This window comes from Syngnathus leptorhynchus, chromosome 3 (assembly GCF_054491065.1).
Source record: "Syngnathus leptorhynchus isolate UIUO chromosome 3, UIUO_Slep, whole genome shotgun sequence".
Lineage (NCBI taxonomy): Eukaryota > Metazoa > Chordata > Actinopteri > Syngnathiformes > Syngnathidae > Syngnathus > Syngnathus leptorhynchus.
In genome coordinates this window covers 7,084,744-7,102,877 of record NC_141197.1, presented here as the reverse complement: position 1 = coordinate 7,102,877, position 18,134 = coordinate 7,084,744, and the positions used below count along the sequence as shown (strand labels likewise).

At 42.5% G+C, this 18,134-nt stretch overlaps 1 protein-coding gene across 1 annotated transcript; it reads right to left on the bottom strand.

The window, feature by feature from the left end:
- Nucleotides 1-1,496: 1,496 nt before the first annotated feature.
- Nucleotides 1,497-18,134, bottom strand: LOC147059020 (SMAD family member 6-like). Its single transcript, XM_085907429.1, has 4 exons — nt 16,846-18,134; nt 15,772-15,825; nt 14,445-14,504; nt 1,497-2,352 (listed from the first exon to the last, which is right to left on the bottom strand). Exons 1-4 carry the CDS (start codon nt 17,489-17,491, stop codon nt 1,739-1,741), a joined length of 1,374 nt encoding a protein of 457 aa, XP_085763555.1. The 5' UTR covers nt 17,492-18,134; the 3' UTR covers nt 1,497-1,738.

Sequence of the window (18,134 nt, the reverse complement as noted above, 5' to 3'; positions counted from 1 at the left end):
CAAACACTCTGATGCCTTTTTTTCTGCTTTCCATTTTTGCTGGTTCTATTTGATGCCATGAACATAGATTGACCTGATTATGATTCATACAGATGTAATGATTTTTAAAAAGGTTTTGTTACTTAGATCAGTCCAGCCATGGTGTACTGCATAAGCAGCCAATGATTCCCAATTGTCTAAAAAAAATACATTGCCTTTTAAATATAACATATATCAATGGACTTTACCAATGTGACTTGTAATATAAATAAAGTCATTATTAAAACAAACTCTTACTTTTGTGAGGTAAAGTGGATTCACCCCAAAAGTTTTTTTTTGCAGTACAGTATGTCTTCAAATTATTATTTTTTAACGATGAAAGATTCATGAGAAGAAATTTATTTCAAATGTGTCACACATAGAAGGAGAGTAGAGCTACAAGATGGCTCCTAGAAAACCATGTGGCCGCTTTCAGCCTCTCTCTCTCTCTCTCTCTCTCTCTCTCTCTCTCTCTCTCTCTCTCTCTCTCTCTCTCTCTCTCTCTCTCTCTCTCTCTCTCTCTTTCTCTCTCTATATAATATATTATATGTACATATATAAATATATATTGGGCGGTGTATAGGGGCTCCCTCTAGTGGCCCACAAATGAATCGCTGGCCCAGCACAGTTCTGTTGTATTTACCTTTTAAGTTCAATGCATTTGCATTTATCTTTAAGATTATTTCGAAACTTTTATTTAGGTACAAATTTGATTTATATATTTACTGCATTTGAATTGCATTATTGCCTGATTATGACTTGTGTAACTTGAAGGTTTTCACATAAATTTTTTATGTTTCTGCTGGAAAATTGATCTGGGTTTTCATTCCAAAGCTTAAGTTTCACACATTGTCAGCCCACACAAATGTTTCCTTTTTTGCCCTTTTCAAATTCCCACTCAGGTTTCTTTGGACACTTTTTCAATCAGCCAGTAGTACCAGGTAGCATTATATATAAATGTACAAGTTATTTCAGTGCCAATTGGTGCTTTACAACCATATCAAATTATTATTGAAAGATTTGTATTTGTACATAAACTTTAATAGCAAAGGGAGCACAATAAAAAAAAGTGGAAACTACCAGTTGTGAGGTTGATGGTTTGAATTTGGCTGCGGCCTTGCTGAGTGGATTTTGCATGTTCTGTCCATGCTTGCACAGGTTTGCTCCTGATGGTACAATTTTCCCCCTCATTCGCAAAGCATGCAAGAGAATTTTGAACTGGCACAAATATGAGTGTGAATGTTCTCCCGCAATTGGCTTGGTGACCACTCATGAGTGTGCCCAGACACCACGAGAAACCAAATAAAGACAGACACTATTGGAAACGGATGAAGAATTTTGGAAGTTCGATATGGCAATAAAGCACATTTCGTGGTAATGATTCCTCAAGCACTGGAAACTGCTGGATATTTAATTTAATACAAATGTTTTATTGACACGTGTAAGGCGTACTTTGAAAGAGTGAAATCAAGACAACATAAACTGAGTATCTTTATATTTGCAAAATGACACTGAGAAACTCTGTAATGCATATATGAAGACTGAAAAGTGCATAATCTTGTTCCTTTTTGTTTTGTCCATACACACGTGACACTATACATAAATAGTTGCATTGTAAAAATGACAAAATGAAGTATTTACATGATAATAGATTTTATACAATATATAATAAGCTTTATATTAAATCTTGGTGGATTACAACTGTGATCCAGGCTGGGTGCTATCTGTGAGTGTTAAGTAACACCTCGAGCCAGCACGGACAGGAAGTGATGAACTGTCTGGAGTAGCAGGGACCCCATCCTTTAGCAAAACTAATACGAACACTGTGGGGGTCCCAGGGCCCCTCCTGGCTTTCAGGCTTCACGCCATGCTCGGCCATCCAGTTGGAGCTCTCATAGTCAAACATCTTGAGGGAGAAGCCCGGCATCAGCCTCTTCACGCTCAATCCTCGAGCGCTAAGGTCCAGAGTGGGCGAGTGGACGAACACTGGGTGCTGGCTGCGGTTGTACACCCACACGCCATCCGGCTCACGGCTCAGCACGATGCCATGGCCGATTTTACTGCGGATCTGTTGGACGCCGCTGCCGCTGTTCCCTCCGTGGTAAGCCGGAAGTCCAGATGTGCCTCGGTTGTCGTGACGACTGTGGTTGGCGTTGGTATGGAGTTGGCTGAGGCAGAGCCCCGTGCCCTGAGGTAGGTCATAGAAGATGCTGAGCGAGGCTTCGTAAGCTGGGTAAAGGCGGCCCACACGCGTGCGTTGTTCCCAGTAGGCAACGCTGCACCAGTAAGAACGATGTCCGCTGGTGGTTGACGAGCCCAGGGAGCTACCGGTTACTGAAGATGAGAAAAGAAGAGGAATAATCTGTATGTGTAATTTACAACTGTCAATACAGACACAATATTCTTTAAAAAAATTCATAATAATTGCCAGCGTCAGGATCCAAGACACTTGATTGGAGGTATGAGAAGAATTTCTGATCAATTAAGGAAAATGTCAAACATATCGCGAAAATTGGCACCAGGAATGGTAATATTTGCCGATCATTTCATTGGTGTGAATTTTGTCGATTAACAACTAGTCAGAGTTATCAGAAGGCTTTTACTGTAAAATCCTCCGACATCCCGCCTTCTCATCACTCCTTCACATCCTGCGTTGGAGTGAAGGTGCATGGCGGCAAAGACGAGAGGGGTGGGAAGCATTCAGCTCTCTGTCAACCTTGTGCAAGGCGGTGAACCCTTGACCCCCCCCACCCCCAAGCCCTCATGCTATCAGCTCACATTAACTCCCTCGCAGAGTGATGCCATTATTTTTCTCCAGAGACTCCACTGACACAGGATTTAAAGACCCATGTGCCCATGGCCCCATTCCTGTCATATTCCACAGGCGCACCCCCCCTTTTCTACCATCAAAAAAACGTAGCCCTTTTTAAATTAACAAGCTGCATTTGGGTGAAACATATCAAGATTAGGCGTGCTGTGTATGCAGCGGCCATTTTAATTTGAGGGGGGGGTGATGTAGGAAGAGATAAAAGTGTACTTGTCTGTGCAAAATACAAGCGCACACTACATGATGAGATAGCACGTCGCACATGAACGCAAAAATTGGCCTGAGGGGTTCAAACATAAACTATTACCACGCACGCATACACTCTCTCACATACACACAAGCACATGCACACAAAATTGCACATCTCATTTGAGCCCCACGTGTATCATTAGTGAATTCCAGGCTGGCAACTCCTGCGGTCTGGAGGTTTTACAACTCTCCAATCACACACACATACACACACACACACTCACACACACACATGCACGCACCTGTAATAAGGCAACACAAACATGTATGCGGAAACACAGCTAGACTTTATGAGCTCACCAGCATTTTTCCCCACAGTACACTAGGAGGAAGACCGCAGATTTTGAACAGTTCAAATGTCTTCACAAATCGGCAGGAAGAGCACAGGGAAAGAACTCTGCAGAACCAGAAGCTCTTTGGGGAGCCACAGGTTATGTTAGGTCAAGTCAAGTCCACTTTTTTGTCCAAGTCGTGCATTCTCTAGAATAAGGCTTGGTATTATCATTGTGCTGGTAGCCTTAAAAATACTTTTTATTGCTTGGAACATGCATGCACCCATACCTTTTCAACCCTATAAAATATCCCCACAGAAAGCTATGAATCTTATCATTAGCCCTGTGTATTATGTATTGGGTATAAATGATTCACAAAATTGGCTGGAAAATAAATCAAGTCTAAATAAATCAATTTTATTTTTAAAAATGGCACAATTATTTCCTATTTTCAATTTCGCGGACCACCTGTAATACCACCAGGGACCATTAGAGAGCCGCGGACCACCAGTTGACAATCCCTGATCCAAAAGATACAAATGCTATTTAGGCCCTAATTTTTTCATGTCAATGAGTCTCCAAAAATTTTTTAGTCTGAACACTTGACATGATCATTTGTGAGAGTGGACATTGGTTCTGTGTAGGCAAGTGGGAGTTGGTCCTAGCCAAAACAGCTAGATAGCACTGCTCCACTATGGCGTAAAGCCAAGAGACATTACGTAAATTTAAACCCACACATGCAGACAAAAGGAATTTCAGAAATGATTTTGGATAAGAACTTGGAGGACAAGTTTCCTGACAAAAGTGACAGTGCCACCTACTGGCCTGGCATGCGTATGACATCAGCTGTTTTTCTAAATGGACTTCTTAAAAACACAAAGAAAAATCGCATCGGGTGAGTTGTCCATTAACCTGCAGTCGTTGAAAACAACAACCTTTCGCTTGCCTGTCGTCGAGCTCTACAAATCAACGGCAGCAAATATGTGAAGAAATCAGTTCAACGAGTAATAAGACACCACTTCTCAGAGAGTGCACCGTATCTAACTCACCATCCTAGTGTTTAAAAGAAAAGTCTTGACTTTCAGCTATCTAAAGTTAAAAGCCAGTTAAAAAGTTGCAGTGTAGTATATTGGGAAGTGAGCTTCCTTGGCAGAGTTTTGCACTCTCAATAATTCATTTACTAGTTGTATCTTAAAGTGGCGGGGGGGGGGTAGGGGTTCTTTGCCCTCATCACTTTACAAGACTGATCTAGTTAATGTCATATTCTTGTCTCTTGTCTTATGACAAGTATTTATGTCGATAAAGCCTTACAAATATGTCATTGAGGAATAAAGCAAAAATGGGACTTGGAACCAGAACACAGAGGCATAATTATATCTAAAATAATACTAATGGCTCCATTTATTCTGTGACGTCAGAAGCAAAACACAGACAAGATCAATCACGAATGCGTGGCATGTCGAATGTTTCTGGCACGGAGGGTTCTCGGTGTCATCGGGCTCAGCTTGGCTCCTATCCAACTCAAGGTATAATGTGCCCGTGTTAGAGCGCAGCAGCAGGGAGGAGCTTGGAGGAAACCGAGTTCTTCAATGGAATTTTTTAAAGACGGGTTAAAATGGGAGGTTATCAGTGTGTTTATGTTTGGGGCGACTAAGTGTGTGCCTGGGAGATTGTGCGTGCCTATACGCATTTTCTGGATGCGAGGGAGGGCTGGCTGCAATTACTGCATCCTGCAAGCATTTAAGCCAGCCAACCTTTAACAACCCTGTTTACCAATTAGATAAGTAACCTTTGTTGTTTCATTTCAAAAGCACTGTCTCTTAGTGCCAATCTCACTGTAAAACATTCTCCTTTGTACATGAGTGTTTTAACATACATTTTTTTTTTTTAGCTTCTTCTCTTGACCTGGAGCTTCTCACATACCTGCGGAATGTGTTACATGGTCACTGCATTCTACATGATCATTTTATTATAGCTGAAGTATTTACAGAATGTTTTCATGTCTGGCCAGACAGTATAAAGAAAGACAATATAAAGCTACAGACAACTATCTTTCTCTTTGGAGAGAAAATCTGTTTTAACACCACACGCAATCTGCCCATTATTCCTACTTTTTAGGCTTAAATTGCAACTTAAAGGAACATTTCATTTCACGGTTAAACACTTTGAGGTGTTTTTGTCTGTGAGATACTTGATCAAAATAGCCTTGAAGAATTTGAATTCTTGTCTTGAAAAGGTTTTTGGGGGCTGGCCCTGTTTAGGCAAGGGAACCAGCGGGTCTGGTTTGCATTACTAGAGCCTGAACTTTGCTGCTTGAGAGGGTTCGAGGGCTGCCAGTCGTCATCTCACCAGCCTAACAGTGTGTGAGTGTGTTTGTGTGTGTGTGCATGCTGGTATGTGATCTCCTCTTTGGCAATGCTGGCACTACTGGCTCTGGTGCAGCTGGCTGCTTGCTTCTACTTGCAAATAGATCCTCAAGTGTGAGAAAAAGTGAGTGCCTGTAAAGATAACATGAGCTTTTTAACTCCTGTGACTTGCTAGCGACCAGTCCAGGGTGTATTCTGCCTTGGAGGCGGGTTCGAACAAATGTTGGTCATTTCGCAGCCATGCGCAAGCCGGCACATTTTATAGGGCCGTTTGCGCTACTGTGAGTGTAAACACAGCCAACTACATCGCTGCCAATCAACGAGGATCTTCTCATTCCCTATAATTTGACTTGCTCACATCTCACATGGACACAACTCTGTGGGGAACGGGATCACAGCGATCTGAGAGTGACCAGAACAAGTAAATGGCAGCCATCGATAAATAGGACTTAAATATGGCCTGCCCTGCCCCATAGTTACAAACTGGCTATTGCAACACAAAACAACAATAATAATAATAATAATAAAAATAGGTGATCAGTGTCAAACTGTCATTTCAGGGTGAGTGACTTCTTGAGATGTTTCTTTCCAGGCAAGACAATGAACGTATGAAAACTGAATTACTGTCTCCTTTTAATTCACACATTTCCAGGTCACAGCAAGGGAGGCTTCCTGTTGCCAACCTCAACCTGCAGGGGAGCAGGAATACAGCAAGAAGAAACTGGGGAAGTCAAAAGAGTGAGAAAAAAAATTTAACTCAGTGAAAAAGGGAACTGGAAAATAAAAGAGAGAGAGAACCTGCCAAGCATAACTAGCATCCATGGAAAAAATGAAGAGAGAAAGACTGTGAGAAAAAGAGGGAGACCCTTGTCTTTCATCCACTGCCAAGGATTAGATTCCCCTCCAGTTATTAGACTCTTCCACTGTGTTGAAAGAACTGGGTGGTTTTAGGCAGGGTGGGGGTGGGGGGCACAGGGGAAAAAAAAGGTCTCAACTACTGACTACTGTCAGCATGTTTTCTTTCAGAAGCCTTGAATTCCCTGAAAATCAGTGATCAACAGGAAATTCAGAGAAGAGCAATCCTGGCAACGAATGCTACTGTCTGTGTTTAGGACAACAAAAATCAAGCAGAGACTTTGAATCTAGCACACCACAAATCCGGCTGGCGTCTTGACTATCTCTGCCATCAGAGGACTGTTATCGCCAGACATTGGCTTCACAGTCCACCACAATGGGGCTGTTGCTCACAAACACGCACACTGCTCCCTCCGTTTTGATGTTCCAGTGTGAAAATCCCATGCTTCTAGTTTAACAATATTAATATGACATTATTCCAGAGCTTCCCAAGTTCTTAGAATCTGACAATGCCAGTAGAATTCCAAAGATGTGTGACTCCAAAAGAAATCTTCCAGAGGAAAAGAGAAAGTGACCTGTTTCCTGCATTTCTCCGTGTCGGGCCAGGGAATTCTTCAGGTATGACATACGTCATTCATCCTGCTTGACTGGACGTCCAAACATTATATCATCCACCAAGAAGCTTTGCCTTGGCACAACATGTATGTTGGACCGAGTTACTGAGCCTTTACAGGGAATTCATTCAAGTACTTTGAAAAAGTTGTTGTGGTACATTGCATGACAATTACAGCAATTTTCCTGACTTATTTCAAACCACTCTACTTATTTGTTTTGTGTAAAAAAAAGTTGCATCATTGGCACATTCGTCCTGCATGGGCAAGTGTACCATTGGCTTTGTGGATTATCTTGGGTAATTTCTATGATGTATCCATAATAATTGGTGGGAGAGGTGATCACCGTGATTTTGGTAATACGGTCACTTTGGGAGCTTGTGCGTGTATGTGCATGACCATTTGGGCTACTTGCGCATTTGGGAATCTCAGCTCTGCCATCTAAACTGGGCCCTAGGATATGTGTCGTGCTTAGTGCAGCATGGAGGCCTCAAACTTTCCATCAATTCCGAGTAGGCTCTATTTTTGTGAACAGAGTAAATTTTGTGTGGTGTATCTCTGCGTGGAGATGCAGTTCACCAAAGGGCAGGGAGCGGTATATCTGCAAGAGGGAGGGTCACGCCGCTGTGGGAGTGGTCACAGTCGACTTCAGACATGCCCAATCAAAGTAGGTCCTTTGATTCTTTTTAAATGCGACACACTAGTCGCATAATAGTCTCCACATGGTAGTAGTACATCTGGGTTGTATAATGGGCATCCATCCATCCATCCATCCATCCATCCATCCATCCATCCATCCATCCATCCATCCATCCATCCATCCATCCATCCATCCATCCATCCATCCATCCATCCATCCATCCAAAGACAGACTACACCCTGAACTGGTCAACAGCCAGTCACAGGGCACATATGGAGAGACAAACAACCATCTACACAAACATGCAGACCATCACTGAGTCTGAATCGATCCCACGCTGTCAGGTGAGTGTACCCCTCCACCATCAGCGACTGGAGAACACTCTATAAAATTGGCAAACAGCCCCAGTGAGCTTCGCATTGATACTTGTATACAGAGTGTCCAAGAAAATTTATCAAAGTAAGAGCCCTTTGATTGTAAATTAACAAAGGATTGAATCAGATCACCATATTGAAAAACATTCCCATAATGAGTGACACAAATTAAGCATGTTATAATGAATGTTGCGGTATCAGTCAAGCTCTCGGTTAATCTTGTTGGATTTTCCGTGACAAACAGAGTTAGCCCAGTCCCAGTTCGTGTGGTATACAGCGCTTAAAAAGCCTGCATGTGGTTACATGTCGGAGGAAAATTCTCTGATGTAGCCTTGTAACCATAAATCCATATAGAGACATAAATCTGATGATGAATAAACTTGTCTGTCTAATTATTTTTTTATTCGAATGGGAATACATACGGTCAGGCAGCAAGTTAAAGAGTAAAAGGGGGGGGGGGCTTATAGTTGACATGCGCCCTTCCAACACATTCCTGGACAAGCCCTCTTCCTCGACACTTCCTCCCTCGCTCAGCCAGTCGCGGAGGTCAAGTTGACAAGTGTCTCATTGAGTCTCACGTGGGCCAACTATATGGCCTTCACTCTTCAGAATGTAATAACACAAATTAGTCATGGATCACATCCACTTTTTCCACTATGAGGAAGAAATTCCGACAAATGGTTAATTAGGGGGCATTATCAGAGTATGATATTCCAGCAGCAGAATATAATGTTTGCACAGTAAAGTCATATAGACACAAGAACTGTGTGAGCTTTGCATGATAAGTGAAATCACAGTGTATCACTTTTTAAAAGCTTTGGACCTTTCTGATGCAATGATATTCATAACAAAAGGAAAGAATGTTGCAATCCCAAATCCAAATTCGGGAATATTAGACTCGACGTACTCAAGATCGTGTCTCTCCTGTGGCCTGTGAGATGACTCGGTGATGAAAACGTAAATATTGCTGACTCACACAAAAAGCAACCGCAGCTTGTGAAAACAAGGTGAGTGTTGTTTTTCCAAGATAAACACATTTTGAGTCATTCCGCATTGCGTTCACAGTCACAGCGCAGGGTACGCTGTCCTACATTTCATCAAGTCAGTGCCTTTCAACATCTGCAAAGAATCTTTAAGTTTGGCGGCATGGCAGGATTCCATTAAAAGCCAAATTGCGAGTTGGCAGAAACTCTAAGGGAACAAAGGAAAGCCACAGCCAGTCCTGTAATTTAAACCTTATTTTAAACCGTGAAGATCTGACAACATGGACTAAGGCAGCGCATTGGAAAGACACAGAGAATGACAGGACAGCCAAAACTCAATCGAATTACATGCGTGTGTTCAGTAAACACGAAAAGCCGAGAGAAAACATGAAACTGACAAAAACGCTGATGAGCAAGTAGTAAAAACTGGAGGAAAACAGATAGCCTACCAATGCGTGACTCGGTGTCTTTAGAGGCTTGTGGTGAAAAAAGGGCCGTGATGGAAAATATTTGAGGAAATGGCAAACGGTTAATGGGCCAACCCTTGATGTAGAATTCCATAGCCTAATGGCTCTCAGTCAGGCATGAGAGTTCCAATGGTAAGCGTGCCAGCAAACAGGCCACTAAGACGACCCGTCCCGACTTGGGCAGACATATTCAAGATGGTCATAGCACACTTTGGATATCTACTGTTTGCACTATTTTTACATCCAGCCTAATAATATCTCGAGAATTGATTCTTCCTGGATTCTGCTCGGGAATGGAATTTAATATTCATGTTCATTGTCTGACGTGGACTTGAGAAGAACAGAGCCCCAACAGAACGTTGACCGATGCTTGTCATACAGCGTGGACCGACGTGGAACATTTTTATCCCGCAAGACCACTTCAACAGCGCTCTCTTGAAACCGTCTCCCAAACTTCCAAGAATGTCGGCTCCTCTCTGTGTGTCTTAACTATTAGTGGTGATATGTTCAAACATGTATCAGATGTCACTCTCCAGAGTCATTCAGACCCCACCGGCCCCCTCTCCCGCCTCTTTTGCACCGAGACCCTACTCCCCCTCACCTTCCCAACATTCCTGGGCTGTGCCCCATCAGTCAAAGAGCCAATTCATGAGGTTAATGCTGCAGTGAGTGCAGACAGGGCTTAGAGACGTGATTGTTTGGCTGATACCTTGCTCAACTTACCAAAAAATATATATATATGATGGAGGGGGGTGGGAGAGGGTTTGCTCCACCAGCCCCCTTATTTGTAGCTCCAGAACTGTTATTCCTTGTGTTTTGGTTGGGACAGCACATGGATAGCGGGACTTGTCTCTGTGCCGACGATACAAAGGCAACCTGTCATTTATTGTTGTTCGGGAAAATACGCTCATCTCATTTAGATGCCTTCAGCATTGGTTTTTGTGTTCATTTGATTGGCCCGATTCACAGGGGAACCAGAGCACAACTCAGTTGGCGAATGTAGCAAGTGTACCAGGTTATAAGTTTTGTTGGGCTCCAAGAGTCAGGTTTAACCCTAACCCTATATTTTGGGAGTTTCCCGAACGGCCGGTCTATTTCTGGCTCTGTCGGACCCTAGCTACCCCCACCCCACGCCTCACCTTGCCCCTGTTGCCGATTACATTTCATTTTTAATATAATTACACTGGTCAACAGTAAATTTTAATCAGACATGGCTTTGTGTGCCTGAATGTATTTTTTATGCAGATTTATGCGTATATATATAATTTTTGTTTATTAAATGTATTTACTTTTTTTCTATCTCAACAGGTTTTTTTAGATCTTTAAATTTGTTTTAATTAATTAATTAAATTTATTAATTCATTTTACATTATATTTTTTGTATTTATGTTTTGACTTTTTTGTTTTTAATTTTGACCTTTAAAAGCTTGCACAATACAGATTTTACCGTGCCTTGAAATTTATAGCTCTAACATTTCCGAATAAAAAATCCACCAGTTGCTAAAGTTTAGTTTCACCTAATCCAAACATATTACTAAGTATATATTACTGTATGACATATCACTGTTATTATATTATTACCACATTATTATTATCATTCATATAACCACACAAGCACAGGGAAAACATGCAAACTCCACACAAGGTCGGCAAATTTGAATCTTTTGCTGTAAGACTGCAGTGTTAACCACTTTGCACTCTAATCATAAATAACTAAATGACTAAAAATGCATTCAATGATGAAAGGCAACAACCAACTTCCGTTTAACTCGTGTGGTCCTGTGCGTGAGTGCATCTGTGTTTGTCCTGATGGAACCCCTATTTGAGCACACTGAAACGATCTTATCAGCAAGTCATTGCAGAAATTCCTCTGTGTCACAAACACACACGACAGACAGACAGACAGACAGACAGACAATAAGAGTTGAATGCTAAAAATTGATATCACATGAGGAACCGATATCGACTGAAGTTTCCTTTTTCAAGCTGCGCTGTCGTTTAAAGGGAATATTAACTGATTGAATGATAAAAGAGGCGAGGGCAAAGGTATGTATGGACCACGCCCTGCTTGCTGCTTTTTACTTCTAAACCTCAAGCAAACAGCAGCTTTAAAGCAGAAACCAAAGCACATTTGTTATGTAGAAAACATCACAGGCTAGTTTGTGAAAGACTCATAATAGATTCAAAGGAGACAGTAAATGTTTCATAAGCCGGCCGGCCTCTTCATCGACAACATGTTCACAAACCACCTGTGTCGCCACTGGAGCATCTCATAAAGTGGCAAACAAAATCTGAGATGAGAACAATGTGCAGATCTGTTTGTTTCTTGTGTGTACTGCATAAAAGTTCCGGAACGTTAGTGCGGTGGGTGCGGTGTAGGGGGCAGGGGAGCTGAGACCACACACATGCGTGCTCTCGCACAAACACGACACGCAGCATGTCTGTAAGGAAATTAAGCGCTGCTTCACGTCGCCCAGCACAATCAGTGCTGCCTCCTGTTGCGGTTCACAGTATCCAAAAGTCCACCTCAAGTGGAATCCCTCGCAAGCTTTAGAAACACTTTAGAATCCAAGTTATAAAATGGAGTGGAATAAAAATGAAGAAAAGAATCATGATTTTTATGATCAGTTTGAAATTTGCATGTTGACATTTTTAGACTTCCCTAAAGAGCCAGACAAGCCATTGATTATATCCTTTCACTTCCGGTAGATGTAAGACTTCTAAACATTCACACAGTTCAAACAATCAATATACGTATAAAACCCTGACTTGCACAAACTCTTTAAGTACTCATAGTGAGGGATGATGATTTACTAAGAGCGGCCCTCAAAATTCAAAACATGTCTAAAAAGAATATTAGAGTCCGGGCCTTCAACAAGGCCAATCCTAATTTGGAACATCAACTCATCACAGATATTCCTGACTAACTCCAAGTGCGAAAATTAGGATTTAATGTTCTCTTTTTTACACTTATTCAAATCCGAATACCATTGATTCGTGACTGTACCGAATGCATAACAACAATCACTATAGTTGACCATTGAAAACATCATTTCGGTCAAAAAGCTTCACCACAACTCATTGCGTAATAAGCAGAACCCAAACTAGAAAATCATCTATATTAATAATTTAGGCATTCTGTGGTCTAAAAATTCCATTGAGCAAGTATTGAATGCGTCATTGTTATTGCAATAGATTCATCTGGGTCATTTGTGATCTGTGGAAGAACCAGATTTCTAGTTGAGCTGAGAAAGTTGAGGAAATCTTGCTATGTACGCAGAACATTTGGCAGATCCCACTTTTGTACTTTACCATGACACGACTAGACATATCTGGTCTAAAATCCCATAAAATCCACGAGCTATGCGTGTGGGGTGGGCTGCGGGGGTGTCAAATTGTCAACGACTTGAGGATCTCTCACAGCCCAGCAACAGGCGGCTTCCAACACTCATGACAACAAGGCAAGACAGTGATGAGTACATCAGCTGTACATCGGACATGTCTGAGATGCCGCGACGACACCGCACGGGGTTCTTCGGTGCCCGTTCATCATTCAGCACCTTCCACAATGTTGTCCAGACAGGCGTGATCGAGTGGGTTTGTGGCCATTTTTTATTTTTTTTTAATACTACGTGGACCTCTCTGGCCGACCCCAGCACTTAAACAAATAAAGCTCTAGTTTCATCATCTAGAGGGGGCTGTTTCCTGGCCAAGCGCAACCCTAAACTGCCCCTTTCCACATATACACACGCAAATTCTACACCTAAGCCAGATCACAACCGCCAGGATCCCCCGCCCCCAAAAATACAAGTCTCTTTCCACTGCTCAATTGCCGAGAGGAATGAAGGGATTTGAGGGAAGAAAGAGGGGGATGGGCGCTTAGAGAGGCAAAGGGGATTGGGTGTATGCGTGGAGATCTTATTGCAACTTCATCCCAGTGAAATATTTGGCTGTGGTGGAGAGGAAAAGAGAGATGGGGAAAGGGGGAGTGGAAGGCTACTTTTGCAGCATCAGGGTAGTGAGAGACCCCAAACAAAGTCCCCCCCCATGCCTCACTGACAATAGACGCTTTATGCTGCAGGCTTTGGGGTTATCTTAACAGCCTTCGAAAATAGGAAGGAAGGTATGACATTGCAACAGCGCCGCGACTTATCAATGTATGCAAATGTTCATTTCAACATACTACACGTCGCACACAAATACGCACAATTACATTCATACAATTTTGTTTGCTTGAGAGGTATACACAAACAATTCAAATTTCACAGCCATGTACCACAGGAATGGATGGAGGACCAAACGTACCAAAATTTAATTAATCAATAAAAATGTTTCACTAAAATGTCATTATTTAATAACATTTTTTATGTCTTATGTCAATGAAATTAAATGATAATAAATGAATACACCATTAAAAATCATAAAACACTGCAACACAGGACCATGAAAATGTGATTGAAATAATCATTATAATTACCTATTGTTGGAAATTGTGTTAATTAATTCAAAAACACATTGATTGATTTAATTCCATATTTAATGAATAAAAGAAACATTTAATTAATAGAACATCTATTTAATTATTTAATGCTGTATTTATTTTTTGTTTGATTGTACAATTCTGTATTAAATTCATAAATGAAACATTAATTTAATTAATGAAAATTTTAATTCAACATTTCATAGTGTATACATTTATTTATTTTGAGTACTTTTGGTTCTCCATAGGAATGGGAAAAACTCTAATATTTGCAATGAAAAAAATACTGCTATGTAATCTACCTGTATAGTCGGTCGGTCTGATGGGAGAGGGCGGAGTTTCAGTGTAAGACAATACAGAGTCTGGAAAATGTTGAAAAAAGGAAAGCATAAAACATACTTGCATTAAAATTTCCCCTTTTCCTATCAATTTCATATTAAACAAATACAGCAAAGCCCCAATTTTACATGGTTCAATTCTACACGACTTTATATCTAACGCAGTTTGGTCATGGGCCCCATTTTTTTTTTCCGTCGTAAGTACATTTCACTACTAACCTTAAAACATTTGGAACACAACTGACACAGCAATCGGTAAGGGCTATTTGATCTTTATGACTTTGAGACATCGTAGCTTTCGCAAAGAAGCAAGCTGTAAAGCAAAAGGGTATTGTGGGCTATTTTAAACATGGAAATCAAGAATGACTTTTGGGATTACTTTAAAGTCATGATTTCAAGTTAATGTAAGAACGTAACACTACACGTCACAGTTTAAGGATGTTCTCTGTTTCAGAGATCGAAATTTTCATTTTCATTTCAAATAACGTTTCTTATTTACACGCGTTATAGTTTTTTTGCTATCGTTCGGTGAGCATGGTTTTGCTGCAATAATACGATGTCTATTTGTTTTTTTCAAATTTTTAATAATTATATCGTATTCATTTTCACCTAGAACAATGATGTTACTCCCCAACCATAAACATCTTATCTTAGTATCATTAATATCTTAGTATGTATTCCCCAACTGCAATTACCCGATACACTCGTATGCATGGCTCAGATTTTTTTTTTTTCCCCCCTTCCAAGACTTTCTATCCAAATTTTTTTTGGGGGGGGATTCCCAAATTCTGGACCCCAAAGTCCGCGTAAAATTGAGGCTTAGCTGGTGACATTTCTTGGGTTTGGTCAACAAAATACAATCCAGTGGAACCTTAAACACTCCTTTTGTCACCACAAATGATTTATGATGGTGACAGCCTTTTTTTAAATTTCCATGTGTTCATTCCGACCGTTTTGATTGAACTTTGAACTAATATGAATCTTTTTGTTAACAACCAAACCAGAAATTACATTTGTTTTTCTTAAACTATCCATCTGTTTTCTATGGCCCACTGCTTTCACAGATCAGTAGTTAGTACCCAGACTGTAGTTTGCTATCCTTTCTAAACACCCAGTGGAAACATGTGATTAAGCATCAGATTCATTTTTAGATAGACTTTATTTTTCAACATGTAATTTTACATCCAAGCCATGATGTCAACCACAGAAGAAAACCTGTCAGCCTGCTCTGGCTGAAAGATGACGACGCCTGTCATTTACTGCTTTGTCGTGTGTCTGCTGCCAAACTCACCCAGTGGCTTGTGTTCATCCGAATGGGACACCGAGTATGGAGGAGGAGGTGACTCTGGAACAAAACACGGCAACGTTTCGAAAATTAAAATGATCACTTATAACAGTGTTTCTTTCATGGAACAGTCAGTATTGCTCATGTATGTTACTGAAATGAGAATTCCCGCCGTATCAAACAGCATTCAGGCTCTCTCCCTTCAACACGTACGCAGTGAAATGAAGCGCGCTGGCCCTTTAAGAGCACAGGCAGTAATTGCCGAGTCCTCTGTCAGATACCCAGCGAGTCAGTCTGGCGCCAGCTCTATGCAAACTGTATATTATCGGCACTCCTTCGCCTAAATAACAAGAAGAGGACCTCCTTGTCAGTAGGAGACAGAAGGGGGAGAGCAGGGGGGGGGGTCAGAACCTCATTGCAATTTGAGAGCAGCCTTCAATCGGATCATGTTGCAAGCAAGTTTTCTGGAGCAAATTTAAACAGTCTGTAAGAGTTGTGTTTGAAAGTCTGGACTCTGTAGGAATAGAAGAGCTTGACCAATTCAGCAAACTATTATTGTTGACTTCTGATTTCAAAATTAATAAGGCATCAATTTGTTGTGTATATGTAATACGTAATATGATGAAACATTTATTTGCTTTCACCATCATAATGACCCAATAAGGGAAGCCATAACTACAATGAAAATGCTTTTGACACTCAAACGAGTTTTCGTGCTTGTGTGTCTGTCGTCCGATGTCAAACTCTACTGCCATTGAGTGCATGCCTCATGGCTCGCTGTGTGGCTGGCTTCAAGGTTCACCAAATGGGCTCCCAAATGGGGTCTCCACAAACACACACACACACACACACACACACACACACACGCACACACACACACTTCCCCGAGGTATTTGGTGGTTTCATATCACATGGATGGATGGATGGATGGATGGATGGATGGATGGGTGAGTGGATGGATGGGTGTGTGGATAAATGGATGATGGATGGGCGAGTGGATGGATGAGTGGAAGGATGGGTGAGTGGATGACAGACAGACGGACGGACGGATGGACAGACAGACAGACATTGGCTATTCACCTGGCCCACATAATCGACTGTAGTGGTAAGGGTTGCAGCACACCTTTCCACCGTCCCCCCCTTGGAAACTTTGGCAGTGGTGCAGAACTTTGAGCGGGGACGAGAGCGCCAGGTCACTCCATCGGTACATCCGACCCAGGAGGTACTGAGGCGAAATGTGATGAGCCCCTAAACGAAACTCTGTGCTGAGGACCATGACGCACTCACTTGGAACCCCTCCTTTGGACTCCACAGCCTTCAGTAACAGGTCCAGACTTTGCTCTGGCAGTCTTTTGAGAAAGGCGTAGGCAATATTCACGATGTCACACTCGCAGGGGGCCCTGTTGTCTTTAGGGGGGCCTGAGTGGGGACCCCGAGGTCTGCGATCCCACTCCCCAAACAAACAACACGTCACCGTCGCGTCCGCCTCCTGTTCACTGCGAGAGCTTGTGCGTCCCCGATCGTCGTCAGCCTGCTCCCCTTCCTCCCTGTCCCCGGCTTCGCCCGCGGGGTCCTCCCCGGCGCGTGTCACCGGCCCCTGTTCTTTTCTGGGCAGCCCGGAGCCACATGGACATCCTCCTTCAGCTCGGCCGCTTCCATCGCTCTGGGTGAGCGCACGGCTTCTCCACAGTCGCCGTACAAGCCCGGAGCGTCTCGACCTGAACATACGACAACCTAGACCGTCCCGGATGCGTCGCGTCGGTCTCGTCCGGCTCTCGGAGGGTCCCACATGGGTTTATTTAGACTAGGCGCCCGGGACGTGCGGATGGTGCACAGTGCGCCCAACATGCGCAGCCAGGGGTGGCCGTCCCCGGGCTCACACGCAACATTTGGGAGAGAAAGCGTTCACTTCGACATCACAGCTCCACGTGAAGCACGCAAACCGCACACGTTGAAGGTCTTGCTTCGAAACTCTATGGAACCTCAACTCATTCAACTCCACATCCCACGCACAGTCCTCGAACCATAGTTCCAAGAGCACTATCACTATCATCTGACAGCGTGGCGTTCGTGTCACACCTCCTACGTTTCCTTTTCTTCGGCACCACAACAGCATCTAAAAAGCAACATGTGCAGGATTACATCCAAGAGCCTGCCAGGAGTTTGCCTCCTCCTCAAGAAATTCCGGCATCCACTTAAAAGAAAACTTCCACTCTGACGTAAATCCCGAGTCGACAGAAATCCCTTAATAATCCCGCTACAAAATCCGGAGATAAAGCACCACACTGGAGCTCTTTTTCAATGATAGCTTCCGTTCTTTGAAACTGAGTTGGAATCGTTCCTCTCCAGTCCCCCTGCAAGCAAGTCCT